General features: G+C 36.5%; 1 protein-coding gene across 5 annotated transcripts in view; it reads right to left on the bottom strand.

Moving 5' to 3' along the window:
- SLIT2 (slit guidance ligand 2) overlaps nt 1-20,036 on the bottom strand; it is a 372,325-nt gene that overhangs the window by 56,297 nt on the left and 295,992 nt on the right. For all 5 annotated transcript variants that reach the window (XM_055246085.2, XM_055246088.2, XM_055246087.2 and 2 more), the window contains 4 exons: nt 18,741-18,812; nt 18,172-18,243; nt 16,420-16,491; nt 13,345-13,508 (listed from right to left, as the gene is read on the bottom strand). In XM_055246085.2, the coding sequence (XP_055102060.1) occupies nt 13,345-13,508; nt 16,420-16,491; nt 18,172-18,243; nt 18,741-18,812 (380 nt within the window). The remainder of the gene's footprint in view (nt 1-13,344; nt 13,509-16,419; nt 16,492-18,171; nt 18,244-18,740; nt 18,813-20,036) is intronic.

Here is a 20,036-nt window from a genome sequence, read left to right as displayed (position 1 = left end):
TGAAACCCCTTCTCTACTAAAAATACAAAAAATTAGCGGGGCGTGGTGGCAGGCGCCTGTGGTCCCAGCTACTCGGGAGGCTGAGGCAGGAGAATGGCATGAACCCGGGAGGCGGAGCTTGCAGTGAGCAGAGATGGTGCCACTGCCCTCCAGCCTGGGCGACAGAGCGAGACTCTATCTCAAAAAAAAAAAATTATTCTACAGATTAGAGCCTATGTTTGAGTTGTTGACCTACTGAAAGAAGCTCATGTATGTAAGAGAACATGAATAAATATGGTGGCCACAGAGATTCATTGTATCTCTTCATATCCTTTACCCTGGGAAATACTAGTACATATTCAAGTAATGGCATTGAATTAAAATCCACGAAAATGATAGTGTCCTGTAGTGTTTAGTTTTTCTATTGATTAAAAAACTCTTGAAATGTATCCACATAGAAATTGTTTTTTTTTTTTTTTTTTTTTTTTTTACCATTAGGAGAAAGTCGGACTGCTCCTGCTCCTAGGATGAATGTATTAAGGGAAAGAAGTGGTGCTTACTTCTTCTAGTGATGCCTCAGTCACTAGGAGAGACTATGCCAGTGCTAATGTCCCCTACATTTTGTCTTGGTAACTAGAATAACTAAAGGAGTCTCTATATCAAATTACAGCTGGGAAACTGCTGGTATTAATTCTGAAGTAAAGTGAGCTCCATAGAAATTTAATTTCTCGGCCGGGCGCGGTGGCTCACGCTTGTAATCCCAGCACTTTGGGAGGCCGAGGCGGGTGGATCACGAGGTCAGGAGATCGAGACCACGGTGAAACCCCGTCTCCACTAAAAATACAAAAAATTAGCCGGGCGTGGTGGCGGGCGCCTGTAGTCCCAGCTACTCGGAGAGGCTGAGGCAGGAGAACGCCGTGAACCCGGGAGGTGGAGCTTGCAGTGAGCCGAGATCGCGCCACTGCACCCCAGCCTGGGAGACAGAGCGAGACTCCGTCTCAAAAAAAAAAAAAAAAAAGAAATTTAATTTCTCTCCGCCCTCCCCAATTTATTTATCAATTAAGAGCAAAAAACTTAGCTGTTCAGCACACTGCAGAAATGAATGGTGACAGTGAAAGCAGTTAGTTAAATTAGCATAATACCTAACAACAAATGGTTTTGTTTGCTAAAGTTATATATGAGTCAGCATGAGGAAAGAAAATAGCTCATTGCTAGTGGATCCCTTAATAGTTTACAGGAAAGAACCTAACTCAGAACAAAGGCGTAGGATGAAACGGTGAAGAATGTATGCCAGCAAAACAGCCAGTCAGCAAATGCAACGACCATAAGCATTTATCTGGCCACATCCCAAGGCCTTGAGAAAAAATGTCTTTTGGCCTGTTACTGTGCTTTCAACCTTGTAAGGCTATGGTTTAAATAAAAGGAGTTTAGGGTTGGCAGTTTGTAAGTTCATCCTGTGGAATGTGACATGTTCCAAAAATTATGTTTGAGTAATTAGATGAGAAATTAAGAGATTGTCTTAGGGAAGAAAATGGAATACATTTTGAAGAATTTAATTGAGTATACTGGCAGCATCATTGCCTGGCTGAAGTAGTTCATGTTCATTTTACCACATAGTGGGGATTTATTTAATAAATGTCCACTGGACCATATCTGATTAATAATCACTATCTAATTTCTTTGCATTTTATTCAAGACCAAATTTGGTTTTCTACGGAGATAATTATGTTGAATTATTTTCATATCTGGAATCTGTTATGGGAGACAGTTGCTCCCTAATATATGTTCAGTTTAGCTAAAAAAAAAAAAAAATCAAGATAAGCATTCTCATACACTCAGGACTCTTTTAACAATTTCTTAAACCTGCTGAGCTGATTGTGGCATAGAGTTTGGGAACATAGCAAAATAATGAGTTCCAACTTCTTCAGGTTGGTAAAGCTCATGACTACCAACTTTACCAATGGTAAAGTTAGCTATCATTCTATTTGCTTCTCGTTTCTCGTATCTTTTTAAACCCAGTTATTCAACGATCATTTCTTATTTCTAGTACTTGAGTTTGAGTGAAGGGTAATACAAAAGATGTTTGTAAGTCAAATTCCACATAGCAGCATCCTCTCATATCTCTAAAGGTCTAAATATGATATAATTTCTTTTCCTATTTTATGTAGCTTGTAATTCTCCTTAACCAAAAATCCTTTTCAGAATGTGATTTTTACATCTACCTGGTTTATCTAAATCCGCTTGTTTCTTTTTTCTTTTTTTTTTTTTTGAGATGGAGTTTTGCTCTTGTTGCCCAGACTGGAGTGCAATGGCACGATCTCGGCTCACCGCAACCTCCGCCTCCCGGGTTCAAGCGATTCTCCTGCCTCAGCCCCCCGAGAAGCTGGGATTACAGGCACGCACCACCACGCCCGGCTAATTTTGTATTTTTAGTAGAGATGAGGTTTCTCCATGTTGGTCAGGCTGGTCTCGAACTCCCAACCTCAGGTGATCCGCCCACCTTGGCCTCCCAAAGTGCTGGGATTACAGGCGTGAGCCACTGCGCCCAGCCTAAATCCGCTTGTTTCTATAGTCTAATCTCTTGAAATGATATTCCTTGCATCTGGCTCTCATCCCATTCATCTCCCTGTCCATATTTTGCCCTTCTAAGTCCATCTTCTGTCTTCTATTTGCATTCAACTTGTGATTCATTTTCCATCCACTACACTTTCTCAGAGCACCTCTCCTGAAATCTTCTTATTCAAGGAGAATGACAACTTTAATCTGTTTATACAACAAGGAGATGATATCAGAGCTAAAGAGAGATGCCAAAGAAAGTCATCATAAAATGGGGGAAGAAACACACCTCTCCACAAGCAAACCAACACTTGGCAGAATTTTCCACACTTGATTAGTCCTAGGTGAAAAGATGTCCATAATATGTAGCAATCTTGGGCATAGGATCTGACATCCACCAACCCAAGTTAAACCCAGATTTACTACTTAAGTGTGTGGTATTAGGATAATGGCAGCCATTCCAAAAGGTTGTTTTAAGATGTCAATGAATGTCAAGCAGGGAACCTAGTGAGATCAAATACAAAATTATGGCAAGTACTGACACTCTTTCTTAGACTTCCAGAGAGTTGGAGTAGGTAGGAGGAGGAACAAAAAGCGTTTTATTTAAAAGGAGAAAAGCAGTCATTTTCTTGTTTGTCCAAATTTCAACACAGACAAAGGCAAATTAGATCTTGCTGTTTATCTATTCATCACAGGCTCCCTGAGAGCCTTCTATATATGCTAGGAGCTGCTCAAATTTGGGGAAACTACAGGGACTATTATGAAACCCATGGGAAATAGAAGTGGGCACCGGGTACAACACTGAGAGTTAATGACTTTATGCTGTTAAGGAATGCAACTGTGATTTGCAAATTAGGTGTGGACAAGCACCGGAAATAATAGTACAGCTTTAAGAAACAGAAGAGGTTCTCTTTGTTCTTTCATTGCTGCTTGGTAAAGAACTGCAATCTTTAAGCTTTTCTCCTTTCTAAAGGTAATTGGTTCCAAGAAATGTTAACATATTGTTAACAAATTAGCTTTCATGAGATGTGTGCCACGGAGGGGAAAGGAAATGTAGCTTCAAGGTTAAAGATCTTTACTAATGTCACTGAAATGAAGGAGAACAGTCGAGGCAAACTGGATTGATTTAAGATTTGGTTTTGATTAAGAGAGCACTATAGTATTAGCTATATCGGTGGAGGTGTGGTTAGCTTAATAATTCAAAGGGAAAATGAGAAGAAAGTTTGGTTAACAATCTGTTTCTGTCAGTTACTTTCATCTTTAATGGAAGAACTGTCGGACCTCAAATCCATTAAAGCTTGTAGGCAGACTAGCTTACTTGACGAAAATCACTAGTTATGCACCTGACACCACTACTGCTACCCAGTGAGTACTGTATCTCATTTTGATTTATTACCAAAAGATCCAGACAAAAACTTCTAGCTATATTCTAGAATCTGCCTTTATTCTGGTATCCCTTGGAAACATGGGTCAAATAACAAAATCCTCTAGTACTGCCCTTGTATCAAGCCAGAGGTACATCAAAGGCAACTCAGGGAAACATCCTGGGGATATTTGATCTTGGGTATAATTAACTAAAAGAAGGTTTTTATTTAAAACCAATGCTTTCATGCTCCACTTGCAACTACATTATGGCATTTCTCAAGTATTATTAATAATACCAAATGCATATTTGTTAACAACATTCCATCATTAATTTATCAAATATTTACTGAGCATCTACATTGTGCCAGGGACTAGGCCAGATTTTAAGAGACCAAAGACAAGTGAAATGCCTGAATTTCTGATAAAACTTATAGTTTAGCAGTAGAGACATACATGTATCAGTCAGAGAGTGAATGTGGGGAATGAGAATGCACGTCTTAGAATATGTGTTTCAAGTTTCTGCAAGCCACCAAGGGAGAAGAATCCACTAAGTGAATGGAAATATGAATGTGAAGTTCTTAAGAAAAGCCATGGCTAGAAATTTAAAGGCACGGATTGAAATGTACTGAGAATTTAACCGGGCTAAAGATAGAACGCCACATTCTACATGAAAAAGTGGGTGAAAAAATAAAAGGACAGCATTAGGAGATATACCTAATGCTAAATGACGAGTTAATGGGTGCAGCACACCAACATGGCACATGGATACATATGTAACAAACCTGCACATTGTGCACATGTACCCCAAAACTTAAAGTATAATAATAATAATAATAAAATAAAAATAAATAAAAGGAATGAGGAAGCCAAGAGATTGTAGAGGAAAGAGAAGTGGCCACCAGTGTCGAAGATGTAAAGAGAGCAAATAAAGATAAGTAAAAAGAAGCCACTGAAATTGGCAAGATAGAAGATACTGGTGTTCTAGTTTCAGTGGAGGGGTGGAGACGATCTCCAGATGACAGAGGTTAAAATCCTGTAAATTTGCATTGCAAAAATCGTTAGCTAAAAACACAAAGGCTAAATTACTACACCTTTTGGATTACCAGGCTTGGCCATTTGCAACACTTACATGTGACTTGGGGTCACTAAATGAACTTCCTGAGCCAAAATTAAATGGAAAGGGCAATAGTTATTTTACAAAATCTTTGCATCAGAGAGAATATGGATGTAAAACATATAAGAACACAGCATTAATTGCTAGTTCTCTTTACCTATTAAAATAAACATCTGTTAAGTTTTTCCCAGTGTTTTAAGTTTTAAAAAGTATAATAAAAGAGCCCCCCCTTTTTAAAATGATACTTTTAGCAGATTACCATATCCAAACCTGAATGTTCTCTTTGGCCAATGAGCAAATCAAAACCTCCAAAATCTAAGGTAATTTCCAAGATATAACTATGTACTAGTAATACTAAATCTGAAAATGTAAAAAAGATTTGACCAAGTTCTAAATAATGCTTCAAAATTGATCTAACTTGTGAATTTTTCATTGCTTTAGGTTGGGCTGAATTATTTAATCACCTTCATACTTAATTCAACGACTAAGGACAATATCAATAATTTTGAGACACAGAACAAAAGCTCTCACTCAAACCTAACAAAAACTCGTTCAAAATGGAAAATGTCGATCTTGCTAAGAAAAACAGTTAATATTACAATGTTATTGCAGAGAATTGTGAAATTTTTCACAGGAATTCCAGAATCTAGAGGATTAGATAAAATTAGAAGAATTTAGATAAAATTAGAAGAAGAGATCAACCACGGGATGCTAAATGTTGATTATCGTGGGTTATGTCAAGGTTTCAGGTTTCTTTGACCCTTCAGCTGGCCTTTACAAATGAAGTAATGAGGTACATTCAGCACCATATCCCGGCCTTTCTTTTGAGTTCATGGCTACCAGACCCTTCCCCTTTTGGGCCTCGTCCCCTCTTTGTGTTATATTCCATTTAATTCATAAGAAGAATTTCCTGTTGGCCTCTTGGACCTGACAGTATCAGTTACCATTCCATAGTCATTTGGTATGGATATATTATTAGCATCTTATACATATTTCTATCACCAGACTTCCATACCATTTTTTAGAATTATCTATTTAAAGGTATCTGTCAGTAGAATATCAGGTCCATGAGGACAGAGATTTTACTCTGAATTGTTTATTGTTGTATTCTTACCATCTAGACACAGTGCCTTGTACATTGTATGAACTTGAATAATATTTGTTTAATGAATGAATAAATATATCATTCATCCCCATTAGTCTGTTCACTCTTCAGCACATGTAAGTCATCGCCATTAGATTGTTCACTCATTAGCATATGTAATCATTTAATAAATGTCTTTCAAATAAAAAATAATAATTTAGTTGCCTCCATAGCTAAAACTTCCTGAACCAAGAGAAATAAAGGGAATATTAGAAATTAACAATGTTCCACTTTCCACACCGACTTTCTCAATGACTATCTGGAGAGGACAAAAACTGTTTTATTGCAGACTGCTTACTCACTCTAACGTCATCTTCTATTTAAAAGATGAGGACAGGACACTTGGGTTATAAAGACAAGTCATGGCCATCTGCTTCCCACTCGGGGATGCTCTATCTGGGTATTAATTAAATATGATCTGATAATCAATTTCTTCCTTTCATTTATTTCTGTTTTGCATCAAAACGATGGGAGTTTACCATAAACATTTTTTTCTTTATTAAAATAATTAATGACTCAAAATAACAGTATGGCATGGCATCCTCTAGCAGAAAAAAATCATTTAAATTGTATTTAAAATAGCTGCGTAAACACGTATTCAATTAAAAATATTTATCTTCCTGCTATATTTTGAAATTATACATTGACAAACCATAATATTGAGAGTTTGTACTTACACAATTTTCATGAATAAAATAAAAATACATTAGACTGGCATAACTAGAGGGAAAGTTAAGTTAAAATATGTAAACCTCAATTATAAAACATTTAAAGAAACATGATTTTGTTGCTTTAAAACTCATAAAGCATATATGCTTAATAGTATAGCACTCAGTGGATTTCCTTGAATGAATTATTTTAATTAATAGATTAAAATACTTGGCCTTCTACCAATCCACTTTTACAAGTAAATATTTCTAGTAAAGCTTTTGAGGGTAGGTCAGAATTTTCATTTTCTAAGTATGTTTCAATAATAGCATGGCAATCTTATTTACACTGAAAATTTATTTTGAAAATACTTTTATTAAAAACTATAAAATAAACTTAAGCATTAAGCATTGGAATCAGAGTCAAGGTTCAAATTCTGACTCCAATCAGCAGCTGAGTGATTTTTAAAAATTGCTTAATAACTCTAAAATACAATATTTTCATATCTCAAATGGGGAAATGATAGTTTTCACTATAAGAATGGTAGAAAGGCCGGGCGCGGTGGCTCACGCTTGTAATTCCAGCACTTTGGGAGGCCGAGGCGGGCAGATCACGAGGTCAGGAGATCGAGACCACGGTGAAACCCCGTCTCTACTAAAAATACAAAAAAATTAGCCGGGCGTGGTGGCGGGCGCCTGTAGTCCCAGCTACTCGGAGAGGCTGAGGCAGGAGAATGGCGTGAACCCAGGAGGCGGAGCTTGCAGTGAGCCGAGATTGCGCCACTGCACTCCAGCCTGGGCGACAGAGTGAGACTCCGTCTCAAAAAAAAAAAAAAAAAAAGGTAGAAAGATTAAAAGAGATAAAAAATCTATGTAAAGTACTCAGCATTGGGTAAACTACTCAACAGAACTTAGCTATTATTGTTATTATTATTTGTAGTGGTAGTCGTATTGGCAACAATCCAGTCTAAACTGTCATCAACCTTGAACTAGCAGAGTCTTCATTAATAGGACAATGAAACTTCAGAATAGTCTGACAAATGCTGAGACAAATGCTGGCAAAGGGCACTGTAAGTTTCAGTGCCTATAACTCTAAAATTTAGTTACAGAAAAACTGAGTAAAGTCTTCTAAACGCAACTGCTACTATACTGATTGAGTCTTGAATGTCTACACTGCCTGCCAACTGGCTTACACCCATGCTGTTTGCTATTTAAGGTATACCTTGAAATACGTGCAATCTATTGATCTTATAGTTTAGTGAATATTAAACTGAACTTCCACAGTTGAAATGATAAATTTAGGCTTTACATCATCTGACGATTAACAAGTTTCAGCTCAACTGTTTTAGGTGGTCCTGGAACAGGTCCAGAAGTTTCCTGCAGTGAAAGCTCTGCTCCCATAGTTATGCCCACCTGTAGCATTATCCTCACACTTGTCTGCGTGTGCACTTATGTCATTAAATCTTTCACAGCCCTCCTTCTTTTACACAAATTATCCCTCTGAGTTCTTGTAGCAACTACACTATCCACTATGGTAGCCACCAGACATGCATGTATATTTCAGTTTAAATGTAAATAAAATAAAATAATTATTTTTCTCAACGCATTAGCCATATTGTAAGTGCTCTATAATCCTATATAACTAGTGGCTACCATATTGAATAGCACAGATTTGGAACATTTCTATTATTACAGAAAGTTGTATTGGGCAGTGCTGAAAAGAGCTAATTTTCCCTCAAACATATTTCCATTCATGCTACATTAAGTACATGAGATTCTATAGTCACTAAATGAAAAAAAAGCTCATGTTAGTCCGATAAATACTGAGTTACACAAAGATGTATGTAGGTATGAATGTATGTACAGACAGACCTTGGAGATACTGTGGGTTTGGTTCCAGACTACTGCAATAAAGTGAATATTGCAATAAAGACAGTCAAACAAATTTTTTGGTTTGCCAGTGCATATAAAAGTTATTTTTAACTGTACTGTTATATATGAAATGCGTCTTAAAATGCAATACCTTAATTATAAAATATTTTATTGCTAAAAAATGTGAATGATCATCTGAGCCTTCAGTTAGTTGTAATCTTTTTGCTAGCCAAGTTTCTCTCCTTGGAGTTAGTGGCTGGTGAGACTGATCAGGGTAATGGTTGCTGAAGGTTGAGGTGGCTGTAGCAATTTCTTAAAATAAGACAACAATGAATTTTGGTGCCTCAATTGACTCTTCCTTTCACCAAATATTTCTCTGTAGTACATGATGCTGTTTGATAGCCTTTTATCTACAGTAGAACATTTTTTCAAAATTGGAGTCAAACCTCTCAAACTCTGCCATTGTGTTATCAACTAAGTTTATATAATATTCTAAATCCTTTGTGGCTATTTCAACAATGTTCACAGCATCATCACCAGGAGTGAACTTCATCTCAATAAACCACTTTGTTTGCTCATCCATAACACGCATCTCCTTATTCATTGAAGTTTTATCATGAGATTGCAGCAATTCAGTCACATCTTCAGGCTCCACTTCTAATTCTAATCTCTTGCTATTTCTACCACATCTGTAGTTACCTACTCTATTGAAGTTTTCAACTCTTCAAAGTCATCTATGCAGACTGGAATCACCTTCTTCCAAACCCCCGTTAATATTGATATTTTGCCCTCCTCCCATGAATCACAAACGTTCTTAATGTCATCTAGAATGGTGAATCTTTTCCAGAAGGATTTCAAATTACTATGCCCAAATCCATCAGAAAAACCACTATGTACAGCTGCTGTAGCCTTATAAAATGTATTTCTGAAATAATAAGACTTGAAAATCAAAATTATTCCTTTATCTATGGGCTGCAGAATGGATATTGCACCAGCAGGCATACAAACATCATTCCCCTTGTGCATTTCCATCAGAGCTCTTGGGTGACTAGGTGCATTGTGAAGAAGCAGTAATATTTTGAAACAAATCATTCTGAGCAATAGGTCTCAAGAATGGGCTTAAAATATTTAGGAAACCATGCTGTAAATAGATGTGCTGTCATCCAGGCTCTGTTGTACCATTTATAGAGCATAAGCAGAGTAGATTTACCATAATTATCAAGGGCTCTAGGATTTTCAGAATAGTAAATGAGAATTGGCTTCAAATTCTTAGCCCCTAACAAGAGAGTCAGCCTGTCCTCTGAAACTTTGAAGCCAGGCACTGACTTCTCCTTTTTAGCTATGAAAGTCCTAAAGAGCTATGGAGGATGACACCTGCTTCCAATAAAGTCTGTTTCATCTACAATGAAAATCTGTTGTTTAAGTGTCACCACCTTCATCAATTATCTTAGATCTTCTGGGTAACTTTCTGTAGCTTCTACATCAGTACTTGGAGCTTCACCTTGCACTTTCATATTACAGAGAAGGCTTGTTTCCTTAAACCTCACGAATCAACCTCTGCTAGCTTCCAACTTTCCTTCTGCAGCTTCCTCACCTGTCTGAGCCTTCATAAAAATAAAGAGAGTTGGGGCCTTGCTCTAGGTTAGGGTTTTGTTTAAGGGAAAGCTGTGGCTGGTTTGGTCTTCTATTTGGATCACTAACACTTTCTCCATATCAGCAATAAGGCTGTTTCATTTTCTTATCATTGGTCTGTTTGCTGGAATAACACTTTTAATTTCCTTCAAGAACTTTTGCTTTGTATTCACAACTTGGCTAACTGTTTGGCACAAGAGGCTTAGCTTTGGGTCTCTCTCGGCTTTCAACACGGCCTTCCTTGCTACACTTTTTGTTGTTGTTGTCGTTGTTGTCAATAATTTCTAGTTTTTGATTTAAAGTGAGAGATGTGAGACTCTTTCTTTCACTTCAACACTTAGAGACCACTGTAGTGTTATGACTGGCCTAATTTCAATATTGTTGGGTCTCAGAGAATTGGGATTCCCAAGGTGTGAAAGAGAGAGAGACAGGGGACTTATCTTGGACTTCCAAGAGCATTTCACAAATTAGTGTAAACTGAGATGCTCTAAGAGTGGAGTACAAATATGCAACTTTTCTCAGATTTGTGTTATAATTTTTTTTCAAGAAATAGCTGCAGGGAATTATAAACTTTAAGAAATACAGATAAGCATTAGCATTATTGAAAATAAAGTATGAGTATCACTTGGCACAGAAAGGTGTAACAGAATCAGTTTGCAGTTTCTCAACTTCCCCATTAAATTTGCCTAATAATGTGCTGAATAGAAGGTTTTATGCCAGTTTCACCTTTCTTGCCTCCCCTTTGACAATCATCTCTCTTCCACTTTACAAAAGAATGATATACTTCTCAGCCCACCAGAAACGTATCACGGAACACTGTCCCAATAAAGATCTAGGATCATAAAGGAAGAATTATTGCAAAAATTCTTGCAATCAATGCACATAATCCAAGAGAGGCACTGCAATAAAATCTCACTTTCAAGTTTCAATAAAGTAAAATATTGATAAATAATTATGTAGTTTCAATCAGTGATGCACTAGTATTAACAGCAATAATTCAATTCAAAGAAGATGTAAAAACTTACAGCCTTTTGGTGGCAGGAAATTTTAAAATTTCAATTATATACATATTTTTTGGAGCAAAAAATGATACAATTTTCTGAGGTATTGAAAATAGGAATTCAAGGAGAAAAATACAGTTTAAGAAAAAAATGCAATATATTAAGGAGTATCTTGTTTTTTTCTCTTATAAAATTAGCTCTGATATTTAGATTCCATCAGACACATTTAAAAAAAATCACAGACGAGTTTTGTTTTAAAATGTCAATATTTACAATGTGCTACAAATTACCTTTTGCAAACATTTACCACTATGAAATACATTAAAGGCCAAATTAAAAACGTTGAGGGTGTGTACAGGATTTGAAAATTACTTTTTTATTAATAAATTATGAAGTGTCCTACATCAACTTTTTTTGGTGTTTTGAAATGTTATAACAATACAATCAGCAGCTGACATATTGAATGTTTCTGTGTTTGAGGCAGTCTTTTATCTATATTATCTAATCTTAACAAAATCCTTTCAGACTGTAACCATCACCACCTTTGCTTACAACGAGGAAACCGAGGCACAGACTAGTAAAGTAATTAAACTACAGTTATCTTGTACCAAAAAGTGAAGCTGGGATTTGGCTCCAGCCAGGCTGGGCTTCAGAGCTCACACTGCAACCCACGGCACAGTATTACCTACTTAAGTATGTTTTTCCTCCATAAATATTCAAATGTTGAAAACTTATCTTTTTAGTTAGGTTTTCAAGTCATGGAAGGCAAGGCCGTACCATAAAGTTCTCTATGCTCCATAACACCTAGGATTGAGTTTTGCACATAAAACATGCTTAATCAACATTTTCTGATTAGACATTTAACATTTCAAGAATTTCTCTCCTCCATCTAGTAATCATGAGTGACCTTCTTAAAACATACACAATCTGGCCAGATGCAGTGGCTCACACCTGTAATCCCAGCACTTTGGGAGGCTAAGGGAGGGGGGGGTGCGGATCATGAGGCCAGGAGTTCAAGACCAGCCTGGCCAACATGGTGAAACCCCGTCTCTACTAAAAATACAAAAATTAGCTTGGCATGTTGGCACATGCCTGTAATCCCAGCTACTCGGAAGGCTGAGGCAGGAGAATTGCTTGAACCGAGACCTGGGAGGTGGAGTTTGCAGTGAGCTGAGATCGTGCCGCTGCACTCCAGCCTGGGCTACAGAAGGAAACTCTGTCTCAAACAAACAAACAAAACAAAACAAAAGCCCCCCCAAACCCCCACAATCTAAGAATGACAGTAAACTTTATCCCACCTTTTATAAGGAACCTAAATCCACATAGTTGACTACCATCAGTGGAAATATTTACAACAACTTTAGTAGTGGTTATCTCTACGTATGCTGATTAATGGTTAATTTTATTTCTTCTTGCAGAAAATAAATTGTTTCTTATTATTCATATTTTTCGATTCAGGGGCATGCATTATTCTTATAATAAGAAAGGAAAATAATATTTGTTATTCTAACAATATTTAGAATTCACAAATACATCAAACAAAGGGAAAAGAAAGGGATATAAACAAGCAAGAAACAAGAACATCAACATAGGAAGGCTGCAGCACATGAGGTGAGTCAGAAGGTTTGGGCTGAACACTTGGGAGGGCCTGTTTCTCCTTACCTGGTATGAGGAAGCCACAGGGCCCTGGCAGCCCTAGGAGCAGGGCACATGTTCAGACAGGGCAAAAGCAAAACATTTGACTTGTTAGAGGCTATGAAAGGAATTTCCAGAAATTGTGAACTCCACATTTTTGATACATTTTCAAGAAAACTTGATCATTTCCAATCAACTATTTCTGAGATTTATTTGGAAAGCCTAATTCTTTACTTGAGCACCTCGGGTAACTGCTCTGTCTCATCCAAGCATGGGCTGAAAAAATAATCATTTATTGGGCATTTCAACCATACCTTTGGAGTGACAATTGGTTGTCTTTTTTTTTTTTTACTTAATATACTAATTCTTAAAAGAAACACAAATGATTAAAAACCATACCTTGACAGGTAAATTTTTTGGAGGGAGTTGTGAGTAAAAGTTTATCTGCCATTTCTCCAGGACCAGCACAACGAGCAATTCCGGGCTCCTTATATTCCGACTTCACCCAGTCGGATAACCACTGCATGTTACAATCACAGTAAAGAGGGTTGGCTCCAATTGCTCTGGAAAAACAACACCACAAAAGCACACACACATACACACACACACACACACATACACACACACACACACACACACAAGTATGGAAGTATTGTTATTTCCTAAGGGCAAAAGAATTCAAAGTGATGCTCAGCAGAAAATCCCCATAGATTTACTGAGGATAACAATTTAGCAAAAAATAGAGACACTGGGGATTCCCCATTTTCCTGAATGATGTGCACTGGGATTTAGTGAGTTGTCACTGGTGTTAACACTCATTTTGCTTTAGAAGGTCTCCTAATATTTTCAGAGATGTGTTTATATTGAGTGTAAGCACACCCTGAGTGCATTAACATTTCATTCACCAATTATTTACTGATGACTTAAATTACAATGCAAGGTTCTGAGGACCCAAATATAAATAATGCATTATTCTTACCTCTGAAGAACCCCTGCTGCAGAGGAGATTAGCATTAGCATTGGGATATACTCACAGATGCAAAGAAGTTTCATTAGAAGTGACGTAGGAGAAGTATTTACAAGATGATGGTGAACAAACAGATTAACTTTTCTGGGAGGCTAGTGGTTAAGAAAGTCTAAGCTATGTAGGATAGTTAGAGTTAAGTAGAAAGAAAGGTTGGGAATAATGATGCAGATAAAGGACAGGTAAGTACAAAGAAAGAACACAAAATCCTGTAGATGTCTAGAGCTAGCTCACTAGAGCTGAGCTGGACCTGCACTGGGTGCTGTCTGTCCCTTTTCAAGGTCGTTCATTTTACAGCTGTTCATTAGACGTAGTGACAGGAAAGTAATCAAGGTAATAGTTAACATTTATTGCACTATTATTATACGCAGGAGCCGGGATAAACCATTTATAAGAATTCCTTCATTTTATCCTAAATAGTAACTTTATAAGGTCCATTTAATTAATAATTGACTTTACAGATTAAGAAACTGAGACCTGGACTCATAACCTTATAAAGCTTGGATTGAAGCCATAGATGCATAAAATGGCATTTAAAAACTGCTTACTTCTGATTTACAATTAGCTTCTAACTAGTAATCCTTCTAGGTCTACCGTCAGGATAGTTATCTTATTTTTTTTAGGTAGCCCCTGAAATACATGTGTAGAATCATAATACTCGATACTCTGGAAGTTTTAATGCCCCGTTTAAGAATCAGAATGTAGTGAATGTTACCCACATATGTATGTCAGATTCAAACCCTTCCAAATTAATAATGAGCAAAATGATGTTTTTTAGTCATTTGATCTCATCTCTGCCAACATTTAAGTCCTTGCTGTGACAGGGGAGGAAGTGGGAAAAGTGAAAAAGCTGAGCTCTTTATGATCTAGGGGGTAAAAGACAAGGCACAAACAAACCTGCACGTTGTGCACACGTACACTAGAACTTAAAATATAATTTTATATATATATATATATATAGAGAGAGAGAGAGAGAGAGAGAGCGAAAGAAATGCAAAGCAGAGCAGGGCACAGACCAAGGAAGACTCCACTTGGTCTCACTGTCACGGGAGGAGGCTGGTAACATGAAGGGAAGTTCCTCTCAGCTCAAGCAGCACCTTTCGTGTGAAGCCTTTTCTGATGCCTGACCATAGCACTAGCAGAATGGATACCTCCTCCTTCAGCCTGCATTCTCTGCCTGAGGGCACTGCAGCCCTGCACCTCTGAGCTAGTAGCTTCCTTCATATTGCAGCTCATGCACGTGGTAGCCATGGAGTTTGTAAAGGAGTGGCTTAGAGGTAGGCTCTTGGCTCAAACACGAAAATGTAAAGGCCCTGCCTTCCTGGACCTAGCAGTTTAGTGGAAGGAATATTAATAGGCACCAGTCTGATAGACTGATGTACAAAATGTCAATTGATAACGCAGACTCTATAAGGCAAATGCAGACATGATGTGATTGACTATTGGATCTTCAATTCAATTCAAAGAAGATGTAAAAGCGTAGACTTTTGGGCAGTAAATTTTAAAATTCCAATCATATGTATATTTTTGGAGCGAAAAATGACTATTCCTTTCTCAATTTTGTAAACTCGTATCTTCTTGGAGTTTGTGGGTTTTCAAGAGAAGTGCAAAAGCAGGAGAGGATATGACAGGCAATCTCTTCTAGGGAACTAGGGCACAACTGACATTGCTATTTAGACTGAAGCAGATAGTTGCCACCAGACACCCAACTCAGCATCAGCCAAGGAGGCTTTGGATCCTAAGGCTGCTGGCTGAACTTCCTTCTAGGTTTGCCATGATCTTAACATTACACCTAGTAATAATAAAATGATGGAATTTAACCCAAATGGTTTTTTGGACCCCACTTATCACATATTTTCAAATGGTTATATTGTACTTCCAAAACCTATGGAGGTACAAACAAGTAGCGAACAGAGAAAACACAAAGGAAAAGCCATTTCACCTAATCTAAGTATTTGGCTGTGTCTTACTTCCAAAACTATAGTCTCGAACCATGTTGAATTTATTTTTGCGTGGTGCCATAGTTGATGCTGAATAAGTAAATCCATTTTGAGCAGATCAGGATAGGCTTCATAGAGAAGGTGATACTTGGGATGTGACTTAGAAAAGCAGGGTTAGGATAGATAATTGAAAGGGAGCTGATGTTCTAGAATCAGAAAATAATGAGAGAAAAGGCATAGGCTAGTAAAGTTGGAGAGCCATATTTGTAGAAGAGACATGTTTAGCTAAGCAAAGATAATTCGACTAATGGAAAATAAGAGCCAGAAGGGAAAATTAAAGCCATCTTGCAGAGGGCATCATCTCCAGTTTGAAAATCTTCACATTTTCTTTAAAGATGAAACCAATTACATCTTATGATGTTACAATAAAATAACTGGCAGAGGAATGTTCCAAATCACTCATTAGGAAGGGTTTGACCCTAAACTTATATTCATAAACTAGGTACTCACAGATGTGATAATGCAGAAAGATCATTGAAAGCACCTTCAGGCACAACAGAAATGTCATTTCCATGTAGAGAACTAGAAGAAAGAAAAAGAAAAATTAAACTTCCTATATTTCTGAACTCATAGACTCCAGAGAAATTCCGAGACTTTAGATTATAATAAGCATTTTAAATCAGTGCAGAAAAGACAGTCTACAAAATAAACAGTTTTGGTACAACTGGATACCTGAGAAAGCAAATGGCTTCCACCTCACATTATGTGTACAAAATACATTCCAGAATGAAGAATTAAATGTAAAAATAAAAATGTATTAAAAGCAAATAAAGAAGATCTCCCTTTTATAAACGTGGAGTGAGGAAGGCTTTCAAAGGCTCAGTATAAAATCCAGAAACCATCAAGGAAAAGTGGGAGAAATTTTTGACAACATAAAATATACCCAAACAATAAAATATTCCATATAAGAAATAGAATAATATATATTTGCAACTTATATAAGATATAAGGATTATTTCATTAAAAAAAACCCAGCAAGCATAGAGTCAAGTAATAGATGCATAAAGATATCTACATGAATAAGGAAAATATAAAGTACTCAACAGAAAATGGGGAAATGATAGATCAAGCTCATTAGAATAAAAAGCACAAGTGCTTAGTAAACAAATAAAATATACTCAAATGCTCTACTAATTGGAAGTGCAAATTAAGACAGGAATGCAGAATAACTTTCAATCTGTTATATAGACAAAAATAAAAGAAAAATAAATATTCAATGTTTGCAAGAGTGTTTTGAAAAAACACTCTATTAAACAGTTGGTGGAAAAATAAACTTCTAAATGGACCAAGTCTTGTTTGGGGAATAACAAGACAGTTACTTTTGCAATCCTTCCAATATACTTGACAGTATCTTCCCACACACCCTAAATTCTTGCTGACATGCCAGCACATTTGTACCAAGAGGAATGTATAGGATGTTCATTAGAGTACTGTATAGTAACCATTAAAATTTGAAATTAAACCAAATCATAGTAAAGATGATGATTGAATCAGTTCTGGTTCCTCCCACCAATAGAACAGTCTCTACCAGTTAAACAGTTGAGTTATATATATGTATAAATATATATCTATTCTATTCTTATGTATATATTTTTATTCATATATATGATAGACTAGAAATATTCAAAAGCATATGTTAAACAAAAATAGACAATGGCAGAACAAAAACAGATCTTATTAATATTTGTGGCTTTTAAAAGCTATACAGCCATGGGCATACATCTATTAGAATAGAAAAAAATGCACCTGAAAAAGGACCAGAGAGCACATCAAAGTGTTAATTCTGAGGCAGGAGAGTAGGATCAAGGATCATGTTTTATTTCACATATTTTAAAGTACATTTTTATAGTAAAAATGTTTTCATATACTATGTAATTTCTAAATAAATTAATTTTGAAAGTTTCTCAGATTAATTTTGAAAGTTAATTGAAACTATATAAACCATATGTCTTAATGTTACATATAATCAAATAAATGACTATAACAATCAGTATTACTAAGAAGGAAGTCATATTGTCCAAAGCAAAGCTGTTGGACAATGATACTGTAAGACATGATTTTTCTATTTCCTAATTTATAACAAATCCTAATGCATGTATCTTCAAGCACCAAGAATCAACAAAGTAGTTACATCCTTAAAAAGACAATCCCAAACTCAGATCTCTGAGAAAAGAGATATTTTGTTGAACACAAGATGCTTACAGTAATCGAAGAGACTTTAATCCATCAAAGGTGCGATGAGGAATACATCTCAGACGGTTGTAACTAAGAATTCTGAAAGCATACATATGTCAATTTGTTTTAGTCAGAAATCCAAAAAATGGTCAAATACTTCCAAAATAAAGCAGTTAAGGCTTATTAAAGCATCTTATTAACTGACAGTGTTAACACATAATATATTATTTTTTTGTGTGTTGTCTCCCTAACACAACATACTTATTTCCTAAATACAACCTAGAATGCTTCCCTCTGCCTACTCCTGCCCAACTTTGGTGCCTCAGCCGTCCCTTCCCTAAGATGGATTTTCCCTATCTCAGGGATCGCCTCTAAGTCCCCCAAAAACCTAAATTATTCTTTGTATTTTTTTTATAGAACCTAATACTTTTTCTAATATCTGCATTTGTTCACGTATTGTGGTTTTGTCTGTTTCTCCCAATAGAAACATTCCTTGAGGGTAGAGACTGTCTTGTTCAACAGCAATGTCCAGCATCTAGGGATTGCCTTTTGTCCAATGAATTAATGAATACTCAGTACCACACTTTCACACTCACAAGGTGAGGAGCTGGGTCATGTTGCTGAAGCTCTGATTAGAAAGCGTGCTTATTCTGTTGTTACTTAAGTCTCTAAAAGAGAAAAAGAAATGGAGTACACTATTAACCACAGAAATGAAAACATTAGTGATTCTTAGAAGGAGAAGGGTCTTCTTATTCATAGTCATAGCAGTATTGTTAGCATTCAGCTGTTATCTGAAAACAATAAAACAGTGAATGACCCCCTGGGGTAGACTGCAATGTTATTCACGATTATTTACACCTCGCCGTTTTGAAATTAGGAGTGATTACATATATATGCATTGCTTTAGCCAATGTAGTGTGCGTGCAAGGGGTTGGTTCACTTCAGAGCAGCAGCTTCAGAGCAGAGTTTATTTTCCCTTATCCCTCTGCTCCCATCTCACATAAGGCTTTTGATATTTTACAGAGAGCTTCCCTGGAGGTGACTTGCGATAGACAAATTTTGCAAATTATCCTCAAAAGTCCTATCAGATACACATACTTTAACCTAATTGATACATATGTTCACTGATACACAGACTCAAATTTGGTCACTGAAAGAACCCCTGATTAATTACCATCAATAAAATTACCAAATAATTTTACCAAAATAAAATTACCAAATTACCATCAATAAAATTACCAAATAATTTTACCAAAATAAAATTACCAAAATGCCATCAATAAAAACGTTTGTGCTCCTGCCCCTGGCTGAGTCACGGTCACATAGCAGGTCCTCAATAAATATTTGTTTAATGAATGTTAAGTGAATGGGAGAGACGTTGAATTTTTACCAATGTTAAATGGCTATTTATATGTATAGTTTGTACTATGGGTCATAATTTACATTGCATGAACTTGATCTTATTTCCATTATATATATAGTGTATATATATATACACTCACTATATATGTAAAAATATATTAAAATGTATATATACAATATATAATACTAATATATATTCACCATATGTAATAACTACATATGTTCAGTAATTTTTTTCTGAAGCAAAATGCAAAATATATGAATAAATGGAAGATTCAGAAAAGCTGAGGATAATCTATTCCTTTATTAAAATTTCGAAATGTCAGTAAAATGGACCCACGAAATTGTGAAAATGTTAAGAATCTGACGGCCGGGCGCGGTGGCTCACGCTTGTAATCCCAGCACTTTGGGAGGCCGAGGCGGGCGGATCACGAGGTCAAGAGATCGAGACCACGGTGAAACCCCATCTCTACTAAAAATACAAAAAATTAGCCGGGCGCGGTGGCGGGCGTCTGTAGTCCCAGCTACTC

This window comes from Symphalangus syndactylus, chromosome 16 (genome assembly GCF_028878055.3).
Source record: "Symphalangus syndactylus isolate Jambi chromosome 16, NHGRI_mSymSyn1-v2.1_pri, whole genome shotgun sequence".
Lineage (NCBI taxonomy): Eukaryota > Metazoa > Chordata > Mammalia > Primates > Hylobatidae > Symphalangus > Symphalangus syndactylus.
This window is presented reverse-complemented; position numbering and strand designations above follow the sequence as displayed.